The sequence below is a fragment of the Rhinopithecus roxellana genome, chromosome 17, assembly GCF_007565055.1.
Source record: "Rhinopithecus roxellana isolate Shanxi Qingling chromosome 17, ASM756505v1, whole genome shotgun sequence".
In the NCBI taxonomy this organism is placed as follows: domain Eukaryota; kingdom Metazoa; phylum Chordata; class Mammalia; order Primates; family Cercopithecidae; genus Rhinopithecus; species Rhinopithecus roxellana.
Window position 1 is genome coordinate 47269158 of NC_044565.1, and position 20270 is coordinate 47289427.

Below are 20270 nucleotides of genomic sequence, written 5' to 3' on the forward strand. Positions count from 1 at the left end.
GGCTGAGGCAGGAGAATTGCTTGAACCTGGGAGGCAGAGGTTGATCGTGCCACTGCACACCAGCCTAGGCAACAAGAGTGGAACTCCCATCTCAAAAAAAAGAAGTATTGGAACACAGCCATATCTATTTGTTTACATATTGTGTGACTGCTTTCAAGCCACCATGGCAGGGTGGACAGAAACTTCATGGCCCACAAAATCTAAAATGTTTACTCTCTTGCCCTTTGTGGGAAGAGTTTGCTCACTCTTGAGCCAGAGGAAGTGGCCTCTAAGTCTGCTCCATGCTGCAGGGATCTCAAGTCCAACTGGATCATGTCTACCCTGATTAAAACCCCACTGCTCCCCTTGCCCCAGTGGAATGACCAAAATCCTGTGTCTAGCCTTGAGGCCAGCTGCTGTCCCTGCACTTGCCCTCTCTGTCCCTCACTCCCCTGTACTCAGGCAGTGCCAGCCCCAGTCCCGGGAATGGCTCACTCCCCTGCCTGTGTCTCACAAGCTGTCTTTTCATGGCTGTGTCTTGGTTTGCCTGGGTCCCCGCTTGAGACAAGCCCAAGCATTCACAGATGAATTGAGGCAAACCGAGATTCCCAATGAGAGACGGTGAGAGGTCAGCCTGAGGACCGAGGGCAGGTCTGTGCTCTGGGCTCCACACAGGCTTTGCAAAGCAGCTGGGAGAAGCAGAAGGATGGGGCTGTCCCTAAAGCTGCTGTCCCTGCAGGGCCAGGGCTGGTGAGTGAGAAAGGCAACATGGTCTCAGCTGCCACAGCCCCAGCCACATCCACATCTGGGGACAGAGAATGCAGGAAGTGGCTGGTCATATTCCTGACCCGAAGACAGTGGTAGGGACAGTGCCTTCAGGGAGACAGGAGGGCTGTACCTGAAACTCAGTGAGGGTGGGACGAAGTCGAGTGAACGACTAGATGGCAGTAGCCACAAGTATGCGCCTTGGAGGGCACCTGGGCCCCTCCAAGAGTCTGCCGACCCCGCCCCCAGGTACTCTTCTGCACCCCGACATGTCAGAACTGCCCACGGAGGATGAGGAAGAAATCCAGGCTAGTGGAGGAGACAAACCAAAAACTGCAGACAAGACAAACAGCCAAGCAACCCCAGGCACTCAAAGACAAGGGGAGGTTTCTCTGCAGAGAACAGACCAAACATGGTCCAGAAGTGCTCCATGGAGGCAGGGGCAGTCAGCTGGAACCCAGTTGACCGAAAATGGCTCTGCAAAGACAGCCCCAAGGCCCCTCCTGGAACACAGTTATGCTGGAAGCTGCAAAGCTGGCTACAACCCCTGCACACACACCTGCCCTAGAGGCACCCGGGAGAGGTCCCTGCCACCAAGTCCACCCTGGTGACAGCCTCTCTGCTAGGCTCTAGCCTCCTCCCTTGCGCCCCTCCACATAGCAGCCAATCACCAGATCATGTCTCTCCTTTGCTGAAAACCCTCAAAAGGGCTCCTCTGTCACTCAGAATTGAGCCAAAGTCTTTAAAAGGCCCTAGGGCCCTGACTTCTGTAACCTCCCCAACATCACCTCCCCTCAATGATCACCACCTACTTGGCTGCAGCCAGTAGGCCTTAAGCACATTAGGCCTCCCCACGCTGGCCGCCTGTGCACCGTCCTCCTTACCTTGTGCTGCCCCCCTCAGAGCGCTGTGCCCCTCGCTCCTTCAAGTCCTCGCTCAGATGTCACACCCTCAAGGAAGGTCACCCCATCAGCACACAGACCCCACCCTATTTGCTGCATCCCATCCCATCCTCTCATGAGCTATTCCAGTAAATTTTTATTATTTATTTTACAATGTTTCCCCTCCCCTCAGCCCCACTAGAATGTCAGCTCTGTGGGGTCAGGGATTTAAGGCAGAAGAATGAAAATGCCCAACCTAAAATACAAGATGTACAAAAGCACCTGGCTACATGGGGCCAGGCTGAGCAACTGTATGGTGTCTACAAAGGGCCTCAACCTGGCCACATAGCCACGCCCAGCAGCAAAGACAAATGTACAGGGAAAGGGAGGGTGTGAGCTTAACACCCACCTAGAGAAACATGTTGTTTACAGCTGCTTTACTTCCAAAAAAGAAAAAAAGGCATAGCTCTCTTTTTCAATTAAACAGAAGACTACATAATTATGTTCAAACACTCTCACTTAAGAGCCTGCCTCATGGCAAGGGCAGAGCTGTCCGGGGAGAGTCAGCTGCACTTTGCCACCATCTCAGGTGCCTGTCCAAGCCTGACCTGAATGGGACTGGCCAAGTGAGGGGTCAGTCCTGCAGTCTGCGCTCACACCGCTTCTCCAGATCTGCCATCTCCTTTAGGACCAGAGCCACGCTGTACCGCAGCTCCTGGAATTTGGCTGTGGGGACCTCGAAGCGGTATGCTGACCCATCTGAAAGCTTCAGCTGCATCAGGACGCTGGGCTGCAGGGAGCGAGCCAGGGCACTGGTGGAGATTGCTACATCCACCCGCCACCGAAAGTCAGCAACATGGGGCAGCCAGGCCCCCTGCTGCTGGGCCACAGAATCAAGGAGGGGCCGCTGGCTCCCAAATACCACGCTGGCCATGTCCCCGACCAGGTCTTGGGGGATGCAGAGCTCCTGGAGCTGGTCCCTGAAGGTGTCAGGCTTCAGGCTGGCAGGGGGCAGACGGAGGGCTTGCTGGAGCAGCGTGTGCATGCCTGCCAACAGGGCACCCAGCCGCTCCTCCGGCAGGTCGGCGCTGACCCGAAGACGCTGCACAGCCTCTCGGCAGTCCTCCCCCTGCAGGCTGCTGACCACAAGCTTCAGCAACTTTCTGAACGTGCTCCTGTCTAGGTCCCCTAGTAGCCGGGCCATTGCTGCCACCTCTGGAGGAAGCTGGGCCCCCAAGAAACTCACTCGGCCACTGTGACTATCACCAGGATGATGCAGGTACGGAGCTGCAGTCCCCACAGCAGACATTGCTGCTGCTTCCTCCTTGATCAGCCAGCCCAGGAGGTCGGTCCCAGATGCAGATGCCTAGAGTGGGGCAGGGGGAGAAGACCAGTGACTCTCACATCCTTTGGGCCAGCGAGTGAGGGTTGATATGGTCCCCATCATCAGGATGCTGACAGTGTGAACTACCAATGACAGTCAGTGCTGGGGAGGTGGCCCTGGGAGCAGGTGGCAGAGGGGTCCATGACAGTCCCAGGAGGAGTGGAGGCCTCCCAGAGGAAGTGACATCTAAGGCATGAAGGGCAAGCAGGAATTGGCAGAGAAGTCGCGGAGCAGGGAGGAGGACCAGGAAACAGCACAAGTTCTCCAAGTAAGTTAACAGATGAAAGAATGAACTAGGGGAGAGGTCCAGGGAACATAGGGACACGGGCAGCTGGCGCCACGGACCACACTGAGACCATTTAACTATTCAACCTTGAATCCTTCACAACAGCAGGCAAGAAGAAATACCATTCCTACCTGACAGGGAGATAAGACTCTAGGCCAGGTGCAGTGGCTCCAGCCTGAAATCTCAGCACTTTGTGAGGGTGAGGCCAGCGGACTGCTTGAGCCTAGGAGTTGGAGACCAACCTGGGCATCATAGCAAGGCCCCGTTTCTACAAAAAATTTAAAACACCAGCCAGGCGTGGTGGTGCACGTCTGTAGTCCCAGCTACTCAGAAAGCTGAGGACAGAGAATCCCTTGGGTCGTGGCTGCAGTGAGGCGAAATCGAGCCACTGCACTCCAGCCTGGACAACACAGCGAGATGCTGTGAGGAAGGAAGCACGGAAGAAAGGGAAGGAGAGGAGAGAGGGAGGGAGAAAGAAAAGAAAAGTAAAAAGAAATCAAAGCTGTAAACACAGCTGCCAAAATCAAGGACTGGAGCCTAGACCTGTCTATTCAGAAGTCTCAGCGGTTTCCACCACAGCCCTCAACCCCCGGGCTGGAGGCGCTGAGCAACGGGTGGCAACAGAGGCAAGTGCCGCATCTAAAGAGGGTGCCAGGCACCTGATGGGGGAGCGCAGCAGCACAAGCACCTGCTCACCTCAGCAGGGGCTGGAGCAGAGCTCGGCGGGGCACAGCTCCTGTCCTCAAGGCACTTGTCAGGCCACTGCACAGCGCTGGGGGAATCCAGGGAACTCCTCAGGGACTTCACGGCGCCCCCATTCTCCCTGAAAGTCAACGACCACCCACTGCCAACTCCTTCACCGCCCCGCCAGCACCAGCAGCGCCTTTCCACTCCAAAGGGCCATCCGGGAAGGCCTCCGAGCTGCCCGCTTCCGGTCACGCGGCTTGGCAGGCCGGGTTCGCACCCCAACTCCCTACCCGCGGTTCTGACGGGGGCGCGGGGGCCTTGGTGCACAGAGTCGAGCGCCCGTCGCCGCCCCCACGGTTCGGGGCCAACCTACCGGCGGGCGCCCCTCCGCGGAAAAACCCCGCAGTATGGAGAGCTCCCCGGACACAGCGGCGAAACAGCCTTTCCTAGGCCCGCACCCCCAGCCGGGGAGGGAGACTCCACCCGACTCCACCCCACGCTCCCGCGGTCCCAGTCGCCCCCAGCACCTGGCTCCGGCAATCCCCAGCTGATGCAGCCAAAAGCGGGCCTCGTCCCCGGAAGCGCCCCGAGGGCCACTTCCGGGTCGCTCTAGGAAAGCAGCAAGGACCGCTCCACTGTGGTCCGATGGCCCGAGGGGCGGAGCCGAGACCTCGCCAGGCCCCGCCCCCTCCCCGCCCGGGTGAGTCGGGAGTCGCTGCCTCGGGGTCCCAGGTCTGGTTCTAGACAGTTTTTTTCTTTCTTCCCCCGAGGAAAAGGGAAACAGAAGGCGGTGTTTTGTTTCCGTTTCTGAGGTAGAAACTGCAGCCTGGGCCCGCGTCTCCCTCCCCACTCGCGCAGAGGAGGGTAAAGCGGCAGACGCCTCCCGTGGTCGGGGTCAGAACTCCAGTCACCTGAGGCTGAGGCGCTGGCTGGCTTTCGTCGGCTCCGGGTGGGCGGCGGGGAACGGCGGGACCTTGCGGATCAGCGCGGAGCGGAGCCGCGCGGGCGTCCCTGGCCCGCGTGCGCGGTCTGCGCCTCCAGGGTTTTGAGAGCTGCCCCGTTTCCCCTCCGGTCGGGTGGCGGCCGGCTCGGGTGACTCAGTTCCGCCTTGGGCTGCTCTCTTGGGCCCTAGTGCAGGAGCTTGGTCCGAAACAATGGCCTCCCATACGTTTGTTTAACATGTATTTTACTATAGTGAAAAATAATGTGCCAAAATCATTGAATTGTATAAAATGGGTGAATTTATATAGTATGTGAATTATAGCCCAATAATTTTTTTTTTTTAAGACTGAAAAGAAGGGAAGCAACCTAATTAAACGGGCAGAAGATTTGAGTGGACATCAAGGAAGATACAAAGTGAGTAATGGGTACGTGAAGCCTTCAGCATCATTGGCTATTAGAGAAATGTGAATTGAAGCCACAGGGAGGTGCCATTTCCTACCATTAGAAGGGTTAGAATAAAAATGACAGGCTGGGCGCGGTGGCTCACGCCTGTAATCCCAGCACTTTGGGAGGCCGAGGCGGGCAGCCAGATCTCAGGAGAACGCTATCATGAGCACATAACTTAAGAGTATGGCAGTGAACCATTCCTGAAAAGCCACCCCCACGATCCGATCACCAGCACGGGGGATTACCTTTCAGCATGAGATCTGGGCAGGGACACAGATGCAAACCACATCTGCCATACAATGGAATAGTATTCAATAACAAATAGGAGTGGAGACTGGGTGTGGTGGCTCATGCCTATAATCCCAGTACTTTATGAGGACTAGGTGGGAGAACCACTTTACCAGCCTGGGCGACATATCAAGGCTTCATTTTTACAAAAATTTTTAAAAAGCCAGGTGTGGTGGTGTGCACCTGTAGCAGGGGTCCCCAACCCTCAGGCTATGGACCACTACAGTTCAGTGGCCTGTTAGGAACTGGCCTCACAGCAGGAGGTGAGGGCAGCCTATAGTCCCAGCTACTTGAGAGGCAGAGTGAAGACCCCTTGAGTCCAGGAATTTGAGACCAGCCTGGGGAACATGGCAAGACTCCATTTCTAAAACAAAACAAAACAAATCAAGTCTAAAAACCATGCTGAGGGAGGATTGTTTAAAGGGAATGGATCTGGGAAGTTTAGAAAGAGACTACGTCTGTAAGGTGTTATTTCCCTTTAAAATATCTGAAGCAAAAAGGTGAAGTGCTATCATTTGTGAGGTCAGGGCAGTGGTTACATGGCAGACCCACCCCCTCCAGAAGTGAGGAGAGCCAGGAACCTGGGGGTGAGTTTTGGAGACAGTTCCCACCCAAAGGCCAGAGTGCCTGGAGAACTCTCATCCTATTGTAGCAGGACGAGCTGCAGACAGAACTTCTCAGACCCCGGGTTAAAGAAGGACGGGGTTTTATTGGGCCGGGAGCTTCGGCAGACTTGTGTCTGAAGAGCCAAGCTCCTTGAAAAAGAAATTATTGGCCCTTTTAAGAGCTTACAACTCTAAAGGGTCCACATGAAAGGGTTATTATGATAGATCGGGCAAGCGTGGAGAACGTGACTGGGGGCTACATGCATCAACAGAACAGAAAGTTTTACAGTGCTTTCTTAGCAATGTCTGGAATTTACAGATAACACAAGCAGTTCAGGTTAGAGGTTGATATTATTATTATATTATTTTTAACCACCAGGGCTGGGTGATGGTGCCAAGGTCATCTGGCTATTTATCTTCTGTTTCTTTTTGTTTTCTCCCTCTTCTCCTTTTAAACTAGTCAAGACGGGGAGAGGAGGGCAGCATGAGAAGTGGTGGTCTCCTTCCTTACTATGATCAACATTTGAAGTTAATTTAGCTTGAAACAATTTCAAGCTTAGATAAAAGGTTGCATGAATAGCGCACCTTCCCAGAGACCCCCATTCAAGGGTCACCAGGTGTCCCTGCAATGTCTCTGAAGGAAAATACCCTGTTACCTGGCAAGAGTGGTATCATCTTGAAGCAAAATCACTGTGGTGGCTGATGTTAGACTCCTGCATACCAAGGTCCTCACACAAGGCCTGTAGCATTGATAACCCCTCAGAAAGATGCTTACCTAACTTCCCCAGCAGTCAGGAATTTTGCAAGAAAGTCTGAGGCATCACCAGCTGCACGTTTTTACCAAAAATCTTGCTATATAAAGGATGCTTTCTGGAGGGCAGGTGCAGGGATCCACTGTCTTGTGGCTGCCCGAGATACTACTTCTGTTCATAAGTCTCTATTAAATGTTTCTTTCTGAGAAACTGCATTTGTCAGCCTCTTTTTTCAGCCTCTCAGCTCCCTCAGCCTTTGGGGGTAGGTTTGTGTGACCTGCTCACTGTGGAGCAATCCCTCAGAGCATGAGGACTCGGCTGAGGGTCACGAGTTGCATCCACTTGTCCTATTTCTTGTCTCCTTCAATCTAGAACAGCCTTTCCATCCCCTGGACTTTCAGGACCCTGAAGTTTAATGTTTATATGCAGTCATTATGGAAAATGTTTCTCAAATTATCATCATTCTCTTGGTCAAAGCAGTGATAGAGCCTGCCCAGATTCAAGAAGACATTGTTCCTGCTCTCAACGGGAGGGACGCCAAAGAACCTGTGGCATCCTCAGTCAGCCACAGCAGACACGGTGGTGGTAACTCGGGCAAGAAGCACCAACACCTGCGAAAGCCAGGTGTCTCCAGGGCCTGAGGCTCAGGATATTTACACAGTGTCAAAACATCACCATGCAATGTAATTATTATTAATTACAAAAGGGAATAAGGTAACTTCACAAGAGACAAACCAGGCAAACAGCACCCTGGCCAAATGATCTAAGATAAAACCACTAATGCATAAACTAATGTCATTCTCCAACTGTCAGCTGTGGTGGGAAGACATCACTGCACAGCTGCCCGAGACACTTCCACCGAAACTTCTCTCCACTGGGTGTCAAGCTTGAAGCCATCTGATGGCCCATCCGTCTTCCTGGTTACCTCACTATTTTCTATCCCAGGCATTTCTCTGAACAAGACGTTTGCATCCTTAATTCTATCTTGAGGTCTTCTTTTTGGAGGACCCAGACCAACACAAATGAGCCAGAAGCAGCTTGAGAAAACCAGTGATCAGACGGACATTTGGGACTGGCCCACCCACCATCTGCAGGTGAAGAAGGCGCTGTTCTGGTTAGGAGGTGAGGCACTGACAGTCCCTGGCACAAGGTGAGGCTCAACTGCTAAGCTTTCCCTTGTGACCTGGGAAAATGTCTCAGCAGAAGGGAGTCTGTGCAAGGGACAGTGATGCAGGCATTTGAAAGGTGCAAGGATGGCCGGATCCCGGAGCAAGGCTGCACCGCCTGCAGCAGAGAATAGAACACTTGTCTATTGGACCCCAAATGGCCCTGCATCCGCACACGCTTCCAGTATGAGCTGAGCTCTGTCAGGCCTCCCCAGGCACGAAGTCAGGCAGCCCAGCAGCATCCATCAGAATGTGGCAATGGCATGGCCAGGATGACATCCACGCAGGGCCAGAGCGCCAGAGTGAGCTGAGGGAGCAGGCAGCCCAGCCCACATGCCTCCCTCAGCTCAAGCCTATGGCTGCACATGGCACACGTGACGTGCAGCTCAAGTCTATAGCTGCAGCGGGTTCCTGCGTGGCTGATGGAGGGTGATTTGTAGATGGATGGGCTCATCTCAGATACGTAGATGGATGGGCACACGTGAAATGGGCAGCAGCACCTGTATTACTGCCACTCTCAAGGGTGGGAAGGAAAACCTTCCCAGTGGGCAGAACTGCAGGCAGCATGCCGGCCACCCCATGTCTGCAAACAGAAGTGGCCTGAGATGAGAATGCCCAGAATTCTGGGCAGTGGCCTTGTGTCCCCACCTTCTGTGGGGGCCAGAAGGAAAAGGAGCCTGCAGACCAGGTCTGGGTTGAGGCAGTGGTGAACACACAGGAGGGCACAGAGTGGGAAGGTGTTTGCACATATCAGTGCCCACCAAGGCATCCAGCACATGAGGCACTGAGCAGCCAAGCAGACAAAATCACTTACCAGTGGACACCAGTCCTCACCGCCAGCCACTCTGGAGCATGAAAGGGGTGACCCTGGTGACAAAAATGAAGATTCCATATGGAAGACCTCCTTCACCCTGGGTCTCATGTTGTCGGGCGCAGTGGTTCATGCCTGTAATTCCAGCACATTGGGAGGCCGAGGCAGGAGGAGGAGCATGAACTCCCTTACCAGGGCCTGTCTGGCAGCTGCCACCTCTGGATGTCCAAATTGTCCATAACAGAGTGGACGCCATCATGCCCTTTCTATCCTGGAAAGGCTGGCCGTTTGTTCTCACACGGATGGATGCCTATTTCAGGTACCAGCTGACCTTTCCTACAGAGCCTCCGCCCACACCACTGCCTGGGGCTTAGGTTGCTTCATTCAGAGGCATGAATCCTCACACAGCAGCATCCTAGTGGGACCCACTGGTACCTGTATTGTAGCAGCCAGCCTCACGCAACTCTGCACTGGCCTTCTAGAGGCTCAGCTGAAGCAGCAGCATGGAGAAGATGCTCTGAAAGGATGGCACCATCCTTTGGGATGCCATACATTAATTTGGATACTTTTTATGGTACTGTGTTCCCAACAGAAAGAACACATGAGTCTGGGAAACAGATTTGAAGCAGGAGTGGCCCAACTCACCCAAACTCTCCCATAACCTACTGGGAGATTTTGTGTTTCCTCTCTACATGGTTCTGGACTTTGTAGGGTTGGAGGTCCAGTGACCCAGGAGCACACAACAAGGATCCCACTGAATAAGCTACAGCTGCTGCAAGGACGTTTGAGCTTCTCAAACCCAGGGACCCACCAGGTCTGCTGTGTTGATAGTTGTAATTTTAGATGAGTAATGAACAGAAAAGAAGAGAACATTTCAGCCCTGAGACCAATTCCAGTGATGAAGACTGTAGTTAATCCAACTAACCACTTCCTTCTGAGTTTCTTTTCAGGAAGAAAGACCCATGGGAACCAGGGTTTTCTGAATTGATAAGAATTAGAACTGGCTGGGTGTGGTGGCTTACACCTGAAATCCCAGCACTTTGGGAGGCTGAGGCAGGAGGATGGCTTGAGTCCTGGAGTTTGAGACCAGCCCAAGCAACATGGCAAAACCCTGTGTGCACAAAAAATACAAAAAATTAGCCAGGCATGGTGGCACATGCCTGTATTCCCAGCTACTCGGGAGACTGAGGCGGAGGATTGCTTGAGCCTAGGAGGTGGGGTTTGCGATGACCTGAGATTGCACCACTGCACTCCAGCCTGGGTGATGTTAGGTTTTGAAGGAAAGGTGAGGGTTAAAGAATGACAGAGAGAGAGAGAGAGAGAGAGAGAGAGAGAGAGAGAGAGAGAGAGGGAGGGAGGGAGGGAGGGAGAGAGAGAGAGAGAGAGAGAGAGAGAGAGAGAGAGAGAGAGAGAGAGAGAGAGAGGAGAGAGAGAGAGAGAGAGGCTTAACAGCAACACAGGTATGTTGCAAAAACCTGTGGAGATGGGAGACCAGCTTAGTGCCAGAGCCCCTTGCTACTTACAGGCTGGGGCAATTTATAGGCCTGCGTGGGAGGGGTCGGAGCTGGGGGGCATGGCCTACTTCCTGGGAAAATGTTGATAACATGTTCTCAGGATGAGGCGGTTCTGGCCCTTGTTCCGGCAGAATGTGGTGTTCCTTGCACTTTCTCCCATGCACTTTCTCCCAGCAGAATATAAGAGGCAGGCTGTTTCTCACCACCCAAACCCCCGTGGAATGTTTCATTTTGAACAAGGTCTGCGAAATGGTGGGGACATACAAAATGGTGCAAGTTGGACTAACATTCTTGCTTTATGCTTTATTTTTTATTTTTATTTTTTTTTGACAGTCTCACTCTGTCACCCAGGCTGGAGTGCAGTGGTGCGATCTCAGCTTACTGCAGCCTCTGCCTCCTGGGTTCAAGTGATTCTCCTGCCTCAGGCTCCTGAGTAGCGGGGACTACAGGTGTGCGCCACCACACCCAGCTAATTTTTGTATTTTTAGTAGAGATGGGGTTTCACCATGTTGGCCAGGCTAGTCTCAAACTCCTGACCTCAAGTGATCTGCCTGCCTCAGCCTCCCAAAGTGCTGGGATTACAGGTGTGAGCCACCGCACCTGGCCACCTACTTTTATATAAAGGGAAGAGGGTGGTTGTTGATTATCTGGCTGCTTCCTGCTGAATAGGGGTGCTGTAATCAGGGTTTGGGTTTTGAAGCAGTGGGTGTCTGACTTTAGAGTGGCTTTCCTGGAGGCGCTGATACTGGACTTGGCGGAGTAGGATCATATCAGTGTCTTTCTGGGTGGCTGCCTGGACAAGGGAGTTCAGCCTTCGGGAGGTAAAGTGGGATATGAAGGTGAGTACACACAGGCCAACTGTTAGGAGGAAGAAAATTAGGGGCCTAAGAAGAGGTTACCCAAGGTATCCACATTAGGAGGGACAACCCCTGCCTCCAAGAGTTAGTGGCTTGATGTTGGATTTCTGCAGCCCCGTCTCGGAGCCTGTGGGCTGTGTCTCGAACAGTGCTGTATTCATGAACATTTAAACAGCCTTCTTGGAGAGCCACACATGTGCACCCCTTCTCAGTGGCTGACAGGTCTGCAGTCCTTCGGTTCTGGAGAACAACTCCCACAGGGGAACCTACTTGCCTTTGGAGGCTTGTGATGGAAGTAGGCATGTCCTCTAGGTATTATAGAGGACTGCAGAGATTTTTATATATGTAAAAGGCAGCTGAGGCTGACACACCCGACCTGCCATTCTGGTGCCACGTGCGACAGAGAGGCTTAATCTTGTTACCAGAGGAAGGAGATGTAGAGCCAGCTTAGCGTGCTCGTGCTCAGAGGAGGAGGAAATAGGGAGAGCCTGCATGGTTTGGTTGTTAGGCAAAATGTTAATGTTTGGAAATTGAAACACCAGGGTGTATGTTTGTAACCCAGCTGCCACCAGGCAAAGATAAGTTGGTTTCATAAAGAAAGAAAAGGTGGGGAGGGGGTTGGCAGGCTAAAGTTGTAAAGGAAGGTAGCGAGCTGTGAGAAGATGGGGGGTGAACCCTGAACAAATGTTTTGTTCCAACTTTTTGTTTTTCCAGGTTGAATAGCTGTTAACAAGGGTAACCCCTGTGAAGGCCAGATAAGGGATGTTGCTGGGGGAGGAGGTGAAGGCTGTTGAGTTTCGGAGAGAGAGAGAACTAGGTTTTCGTTAACAAGTGGCTATTGCAGTACAGGTAGGGCAGAAGGATATATAGGTTGCAGCTGAGGGAATTGTGTGTGCATTTTTTCCAGGGAGCGCCCTTAAGTTGGATACATGGAGAGCGAGTGGTGCTGGCAGAGAGGGGAGGGGTTGGTAAGAGGTGTTTTATGGAATCCAGCTTGTAACATGTTTAGAGGTTACGAGGCAAAGGAGGGTAACAGCCCTGTGTGTGACGGTGTGGGTGGATTTGATGGACTGCGGGGAAAGGTGTTCAGCCAAACAAGATTATAAACAGGTTTTGGGAATGAATTGGCAGAGTAGGTGAGATGCAGGTTTATTTTGGACCAAGTTTCTGTACTTAGGTTAACAGGAAGGGCTGTGAACTGCTGGATTTGTGTGGACAAACAAATTTAACAGTTGGAAGAAAGAGGGGAGTGTGACTGATTTAAGAGCAATGTGTGAGGCTGACGAAGGGGGCCTGGTTGCCAGAGGTTGGGGGTGAGGATTTAGCATATCCACAAAGGACAAAATGAAAAAAGGTGATTTGAGTAGGAGTGAAATTCTGAAAGGTGCCCTGTAGCCATAGCTCCTGGATTGATGTGAGGAATTCGAGTGGAGTATCCAGGGACGTGGGGAGGGAGAGATCTGAAACAAGGTTTGAGATAAAAGATTGGAAATTGGAGGCGGAGAGTGTTATGGACCAGGGCCTTCTGGATAGGCAACTTCTGCAACTCTTGTTAAGCGCAGTGAGGTTGGTCCTGTGAGGGGGGAAGAATATTTTTTGCGGGGGGAGAAAACTTCTGGATATGGATCTGGAGCTTTTCTTAGTTTGGAATGGTGTATCCAGTGTGGAAAGCGGGTTAGCTTTGCCGCTGTGGGAGTAGCTAGAATAACCTGGTGAGGACTTGTCCACTTAGGTAGGAGAGGGGAGGAGGAGTCTGTGATCCAGACCCAGTCCCCACTGGTTGTAGGGACAGGAAGGAGTGTTTTGAGGATGGACTTTCATGCAGGGGCAAGTAAGCGTTTGTGTACCGTGTGTTAGATGGTGAGAGAGGTGTAATGCTGGCCAAGTATCCCATGCAGGAGGGCCGGGAGATACAGGGAAATTTTGGAGGATAAAGGGGCGTCCATACATATGTTCAAATGGGCTTAGGCTGAGGGGCTTGTGAGGAATGGCATATAAAGGCATGAGGAGAAGTGAAGTTTAGGCCATTTTAACCTCCAGGGAGAGTTTGGATAACTGTTGTTTTAGAAGGGCCAATGGCTCATTCAATCGTACCTGAAGATTGGGGGCAATAAGGAATACGGAAGGCCCATTTAATGTTTAGAGTCTTTACCAGCTGTTGGTTAACCTGTGAGACAAATGTTGGCCTGCTGTCGGCCTGGATGAAAGAGGGGAGTCCAAACCGGGGGACAAAATGGGTGAGGAGAATAGAGGTGACTGTTTGCTTTTTCAGTAGTAGTAGTGGTGGTAGGAAAAGCCTCTATCCATCCATACAATCTACTATTGTCAGAAGCTTCCGGACTTATTTTACAGGGAGCATGCGGGTGAAGGCGATTTGCCAGTCCTGTCCTGGCAGGTGTCCTCGGGCCTGGCGTGTGGGGAAAGTGGGTGATCTGATGCATCTTGAGGGGAAGTTTGAGTGCAAAGGGAACATGCCTTAGTGATATCTTTGAGATTGGTGCCCATGGTGGGGGAATGTATACGTTTTTAAGAGCTGAAGTAGAGGGAGGCAACCATCATGGAAATGGTTGTGCACATATAAAAGTACAGAAGGTTTTTTTTTTTTTTTTTTTTGGAGACAGAGTCTTGCTCTGTCACCCAGACTGGAGTGCAGTGGCGCCATCTTGGCTCAATGCAAACTCCGCCTCCCAGGTTCAAGCAGTTCTCTGCCTCACTCTCCTAAGTACAGGGATTACAGGCGCATGCCACCACGCCTGGCTAATTTTTGCATTCTTAGTAGAGATGGGGTTTCACCATCTTGGCCAGGCTGGTTTTGAACTCCTGACCTTGTTTACACCTGCCTCAGCCTCCCAAAGTGCTGGGATTACAGGCGTGAGCCACCATGCCCGGCCCAGGAGGTTTTTAAAACTTGGCCAAGACAATTTTAGCACTGAGGTAGAACCATTTTTTCCTGAATGGCAGGACAAGTGAGGTTTGTTCCTCCTGGGTATATACAGGGTATATGCTGGAAAAACTGGGCAATAATGATGGGGTTTAAGGGCTGCCTGCTGGGCTACCTAATTTGCTAAAAAATTTCCCTTGGTTACGGCATTTGTAGCCTTTTGGTGTCCCTTACAGTGGATGATAGTGGCCTGCAGTGGTAGTTTAGCTGCCTCCACCAGCTTGTGTGTGTTTACCATTTACTATGGGGGTTCCTTTTAGCTAGAAAACTCCTTTCCTGCCAGATTAAGGTGTGAGAATGTAGGATGTGATATGCATATTTGGAATTGGTGTAATTTTTTTTTTTCCTGTAACAGAGTCTCGCTCTGCTGCCTAGGCTGGAGTACAGTGGCACAATCTTGGCTCATTGCAACCTCCGCCTCCCAGGTTCAGGCAATTCTGCCTCAGCCTCCCAAGTAGCTGGGACTACAGGTGCCCACCATCATGCCAGGCTAATTTTTGTATTTTCAGTGGAGATGGGGTTTCACCATGTTGGCCAGGCTGGTCTCAAACTCCTGACATCGTGATCTGCCCGCCTTGGCCTCCCAAAGTGCTGGGATTACAAGTGTGACCCACCATGCCGGGCCAGGAATCAGTGTAAATGTTAACCCTCTTTCCCTTTGTTAGGGTGAAGGCCCTGGTTAGGTCATCTATCTCTATCTGTTGAGAGGTAGTTCTGCCTGTTGCGAGGTAGTATGGGGGGGAGAGCATTGGATTCTAGGAGTTTATTTTGGCAATGATGTTGTAACCAGATGCTAGACATGGCTTCTTTAAAGAGCTTCCGTTAATGAACCATGTAGTTGTTCCCTGCAAAGGGGCTTCTGAAATGTGTTGGAAGGGGGAGGGGAGGGAGCCTAAGAGGTCCAGGGAGGAGTGAGACAGCTCAGAGTCAGAGGTGTTTACAGGGAGGAGGGTGGGAGGGTTGAGAGCTTTGCCTTTCTGGAAGGTGATTAGATGGTTTCCTATGAATAAGGTGTATACCTGCTGTAAGCAGGATGGTGCGAGGGATAGAAGAGATTGATGGCTCCTGAGGTCCCGTAGGTTATGATGTGTTGGTAGAGTGAGTTTCTGAGCTGCCTCCAAGGCCAGCAGTGTGGCCCACCCAAGATTTTTAGGCAGGGTGGCCAGCCCTGGATGAGAGTCTGGTTGTTTTGAGAGGCACGTCATGGCTTGTGTTTGGCAAAAAGTTTAAGAGCAAGCCCTTATCAGAATGAACACGCAGAGTAACGGGCTTGGGGGTTGGGCAGTCCCCGTTCTGGGGCCATCGAAAGGGTATTTTTTAGTTTTTTAAAGTGTGAATTGACGGGACAAGCCGGGTTTGGAGGCTCTAGGCTGGGCCCACATGAGGCCATGTAGAGCAGCTTGGCCAGCAAACAGAAGTTGGGAATCCACAGCCGGAAGTATCCCATGAGGCCCAAGAAGGAGAGGAGGTCCTTCTTTGTGTGGGAAGGGGCAATGTCTTGAATTAGCTCCTTTTGTTGGGTTGGGATGGCCTAAGAATTTGAGGTTAGAACTCAGGTGAGTGACCTGGGTTTGGGTGAGTGACCTGAGTTTGGTCTACCTGAGACTTTGCTGGTGAGACCCAATATCTTTACCTATGGAGAAAGTTTAAAAGCTGAGTGCTGTGTTGGACAGACAGGTTAAGGGAGGGGCTACAGGGAAGTAGGTCATTGACTTATTGGGGGAGGGTGCTAGGAGCAACGGGAAGTTCAGCTAGGTACTTGGTGAGGGCCTGTCTGAATCGGTGGGGGCTGTCCCAGAATCCTGGTGGGAGTATGGTCCACGTTAGTTGGGTGGACGTGTGGGTATTAGGATCTGACCAAGTGAAAGCAAAAATACTTTGGGAAGCCGAATTTAAGGGAATAGTGAAAAAGGTGTCCTTTAAATCCAATACAGAGAAGTGTGTGGTAGAAGAGTGACTATGGGAGAGTGGCATATGTGGAATGAGAGTGGAGTGCTGGATGCATTGGTATTACCACCTGGTTAACAACTCAGAGATCCTGGACCAAGTGGTAGGATCTTGAGAATTTGAGCTTGTAAAAGTTTACAGATAATAGGTTTGAGGCCCCTGAGGCTGCCTGGGTTAGGGGATATTGAGACTGATGATGGAAAACAGAGTGGTTTTGGAGGGTTATTTACCCGGGATGTGATGTGTGGCTATTGTGGGTTTAAAAATGTTCCAAATTTCAGGATTAACAGAAGGCAAGAGGCTGGATAATGAGAATGAGGGGGAGAGGGAAGTGTCTGAGCGGCAGAGTAAAATAAAAGGAGCGGAATTGCAGGAGGCAGATTGTATGGAGGCCTGGGATTTACTTAGTATGTCCCGCCCCAAGACAGGAGTGGGGCACTGAGGGATAACCAGGAAGGAGTGGGTGAAGGGGGTGTTGAATAGGTTGCATAATACAGGACCAGTCTGTTTGTGCCTAGAGGGGATTCCATCAACTCCCACAACAGAGATAGAAGAACTGAAAAGGGGTCTGGAATATTCTAATAAAACAGAGTAACTAGTCCCTGTATCCAATAGGAAAGACATGGGCTTACCAGAGACTGACCCTGGGTTCCGAGGTGGTGATGGCAACTGGGGTGGCGGACCCCTGGCCCCATCAGACTTCAGTTACAGGTGGTGAAGCAGATGAGGAGCTTTGCTGAACACAGTCCCACTTCCAGTGTTCCTTGATGCCACAGATGGGGCAAGGTTTTGAGAGTAGGCCTTTGCCCAGTGACTCTGTTGGCTGCACTTAAAATAGGCTTCTGGTGGAGTTTGTTGTAGGGTTGAGGATTTCTGTACATGTTGGGAACTCTGTTGAATGGCAGCTGCCAGCATCTGGCATTTAGCCTGGTCTCTTTTTAACTTTTCCTCTCTATTGTTAAAGACCTTAAAGGCCACTTTGATTAAGTCTCTTTGGGAGGTTTGAGGGCTATTCTCCAGTTTTTAAAGTTTCATTAGAATGTCTGGGGCTGACTGGAAAATGAAGTATAAATGGAGGTAGATTCTTCCCTTATTGGCATTAGGGTTCAAGGTGGCATATTTAGGTGTGGCATATTTAGGTATGGCCTCTGAAAGGCAGAAGAAAAGAGCAGGAATGGCTTTATTTATTTATTTTTGAGACAGAATTTCGCTCTTGTTGCCCAGGCTGGAGTGCAATGGCATGATCTTGGCTCACCACAACCTCTGCCTCCCAACTAGCTGAGACTCGGACTGGCTCTCCTTGCTCCTCAAGCTTGCAGACCGCCTATTGTGGGACCTTATGATTGTGTAAGTTAATACTTAATCCCCTTTATACAGGCATGTGCCACCATGCCTGGCTATAGTACAGATGGAGTTTCTCCATGTTGGTCAGGCTGGTCTTGAACTCCTGACCTCAGGTGATCTGCCTGCCTTGGCCTCCCAAAGTGCTGGGGTTACAGGCATGAGCCACCATGCCTGGCCAGGAATGGCTTTATTTATGCCAGCTAGGAGGCATATCATATAGCTTTATTTCTATCTGTCTGCAGAAGTTGCCTGATAATCCCAACTGGGGTCAGTTCCAGGGATAGTTAGGATCCATACTGGGTTATGAGCAGCATCTTGTTGGTGGAGGGTGTCTATGTGGGTCTGGGCAGCTATCCAGATGCATTCCCTGTCCTCAGGGGTGAGGGTACAGGAGAGGATGACATATATGACATGCCAGATAAGGTCATGAAATTGAGTGATATACAGAAATTCTTTGAGGAAGGAGGTGGGATCTGTGCAAAAGGAGCTGAGTCTCTTTTTAAGCTGAGAGAAGTTGAACTCAGATTATGCCTTTGGTCCCTGTGACCTCCTGCAAAGGGAGAACTTTGGAGGGCCTTTGGCTGTGTGCCTGGTTTTTGGTGGAAGGGGGCTGGGCATGTGCCTAGTTTGTTAGCCAGGTTGAAATTAGAGGAAGAAGGCTTGTCTGGAGGAGGAGGCATTTTTGCGGGTTTTCTGTTGAGGAGGAAGATTTGAAAAGGTGAACGGATTAGCAGAGAGTGAGCCAGGAACACAGATAAGCAAAGCACCTCAGATCATTTATGATTTTGCTGGAGGAAGTCTTTTAGATTATGTTAGATTTGGAAATTGAATGTTTTGGTTTTTGGTATTGACTATTATTGTCCAGTTTACATGGGGACTAGGCAACATTACAGGGGAAAGTACAGAGGAAAGTACAGAGGAAAGTAAGGTGTTCAGTTTTTTGTTTTTGTTTCAAGACTGAGTCTCGCTCTGTTGCCCAGGCTGGAGTGCAGTGGTACAATCTTGGCTCACTGCAAGCTCCACCTCCTGGGTTCAAGTGATTCTCCTGCCTCAGCCTCCCAAGTAGCTGGGATTACAGGCGCCTGCCACCATACCTGGCTAATTTTTGTATTTTTAGTAGAGACAGGGTTTCACCATATTGGCCAGGCTGGTCTCGAATTCCTGACCTTGTGATCGGCCCACCTTGGCCTCCCAAAGTGCTGAGATTACAGGCGTGAGTCACTGCGCTCGACCAGCAAGGCATTCAGTTTTAATGGAGTTTGCCAAGCCCTGGGCTTGGAGGTTCTGGATGAAACATCCAAGAGTGGTGTCTTGAGGAGGTTTTCAGGAGGCTTGCCCCATACTGCTGGCCAGAGGGTGAGAAATTTAGAGGATGGAAGTACCCCAGAGGGAAGTGAATACCCTGGAGGGGAGTGAGTACCCCGATTCCTCCTGGGAGAAGGGACATAGGAGAGCCAGGGCGTCCCTACAGCTCTTTGCAGTTCCCCAGAGGCTGCAGTGGCCAGAGTGGTGAGCGTTCTGATGGTGTCCCCTCAGAGGGCAGGCCACAGTCACCTGGTGACCAGGGAGACCTCTTACCCAGTGCTGGAATTTTCTGGTGAACCCCCTGAAATATGAGAGGAATCCAGAAAGGAAATAAAGGGAGACTCACCCACTAATTGGACATGGGTATTGGATGTGATATCCAGCAATGGGATTGATACTTGCTGGAGCTGCCTGGAAAGGAGAAGAAAGGAAAAAGAGGATGAAGAGTTTGATCAGGATCTGGAAGTCAGCCCAGGACCAGAGAAGAAGAGAGAATAAAGGAACAGGGCTGGGAATAGGGAGTCCACTCAGGATCTGGAAGCAGGCCTGGGTCTGGTTTTTGCTGCTTGCTGCTTTCCAGGTTGCAAGAAAAGATTTACTCATTTAGAACCCAATCCCCATTCTGGGTTTTGGCGTCAAAATGTTAGGTTTTGAAGGGAAGGCGAGGGTTAAAGAATCACACACACACACACAGAGAGAGAGAGAGAGAGAGAGAGAGAGAGAGAGAGAGAGAGAGAGAGAGAGAGAGAGACAGAGAGAGAGAGAGACAGAGAGAGATTGCAGCTCAAGAACAACACAGGTATATTGCAAAAACCTGTAGAGATGGGGGATAAGCTTAATAGAGCCCACAGCTGCTTACAGGCTGGGGAAATTTATAGGTGTGATGGTTAATACTGGAGAAACGTGAAAAGCCAAGACTGGCCTAGCCTCCCAGCCTACATCTTTCTGCCATGCTGGATGCTTCCTGCTCTCCAACATCTGACTCCAGGTTCTTCAGTTTTGAGACTCGGACGGGCTCTCCTTACTCCTCAAGCTTGCAGACAGCCTATTGTGGGAACTTGTGATTGTGTAAGTTAATACTCCCCTTTATATATCTATTCCATTAGTTCTGTCCCTCTAGAGAACTCTGACTAATACAGATTTTGGTACCAGGAGTGGTTCTGGAAGAACAAAATATTAGAGTTCTTTTGTTGGTTTTGGGGTTTCTGGATTTGGCTGGTTAATATGATTGAACCCCAAAATGTTAAGGACTCTACTTCTAATAGTATGGAGAACACTGATAGTCCTTGGTGTAAACTGTTTAGAGAGTTATACAAAATAAATGCATTTCACGCTCCTGATTCACGGCTCATGAGAGGCAAGGAGTTTG

General features: G+C 51.0%; 1 protein-coding gene and 1 long non-coding RNA gene across 5 annotated transcripts in view; one reads left to right on the plus strand and one right to left on the minus strand.

The window, feature by feature from the left end:
* Positions 1-1769: 1769 nt before the first annotated feature.
* Positions 1770-5248, minus strand: COMMD5 (COMM domain containing 5). Of its 4 annotated transcripts, none has more exons than XM_030920631.1 (3): positions 4510-4830; positions 3992-4067; positions 1770-2991 (listed from the first exon to the last, which is right to left on the minus strand). In XM_030920631.1, exon 3 carries the CDS (start codon positions 2932-2934, stop codon positions 2260-2262), a length of 675 nt encoding a protein of 224 aa, XP_030776491.1. In that variant the 5' UTR covers positions 2935-2991; positions 3992-4067; positions 4510-4830; the 3' UTR covers positions 1770-2259. The 4 variants fall into 4 exon arrangements, with proteins under 4 accessions (XP_030776491.1, XP_030776490.1, XP_010373481.1 ...); XM_030920630.1 differs by having other exon boundaries at positions 3992-4118; XM_010375179.2 differs by lacking the exons at positions 3992-4067; positions 4510-4830 and adding an exon at positions 4894-5248.
* LOC115894209 overlaps positions 4681-20270 on the plus strand; it is a 45347-nt gene continuing 29757 nt past the window's right edge. Inside the window, exons 1-2 of the long non-coding RNA XR_004054229.1 lie at positions 4681-4794; positions 5270-5338. This is a non-coding gene — a long non-coding RNA (uncharacterized LOC115894209). The remainder of the gene's footprint in view (positions 4795-5269; positions 5339-20270) is intronic.

Coding starts and splice junctions, on each gene's coding strand:
- COMMD5 (XM_010375179.2), bottom strand. CDS start 2,934: ATGTCTGCTGTGGGGACTGCAGCTCCGTACCTGCATCATCCTGGTGAT.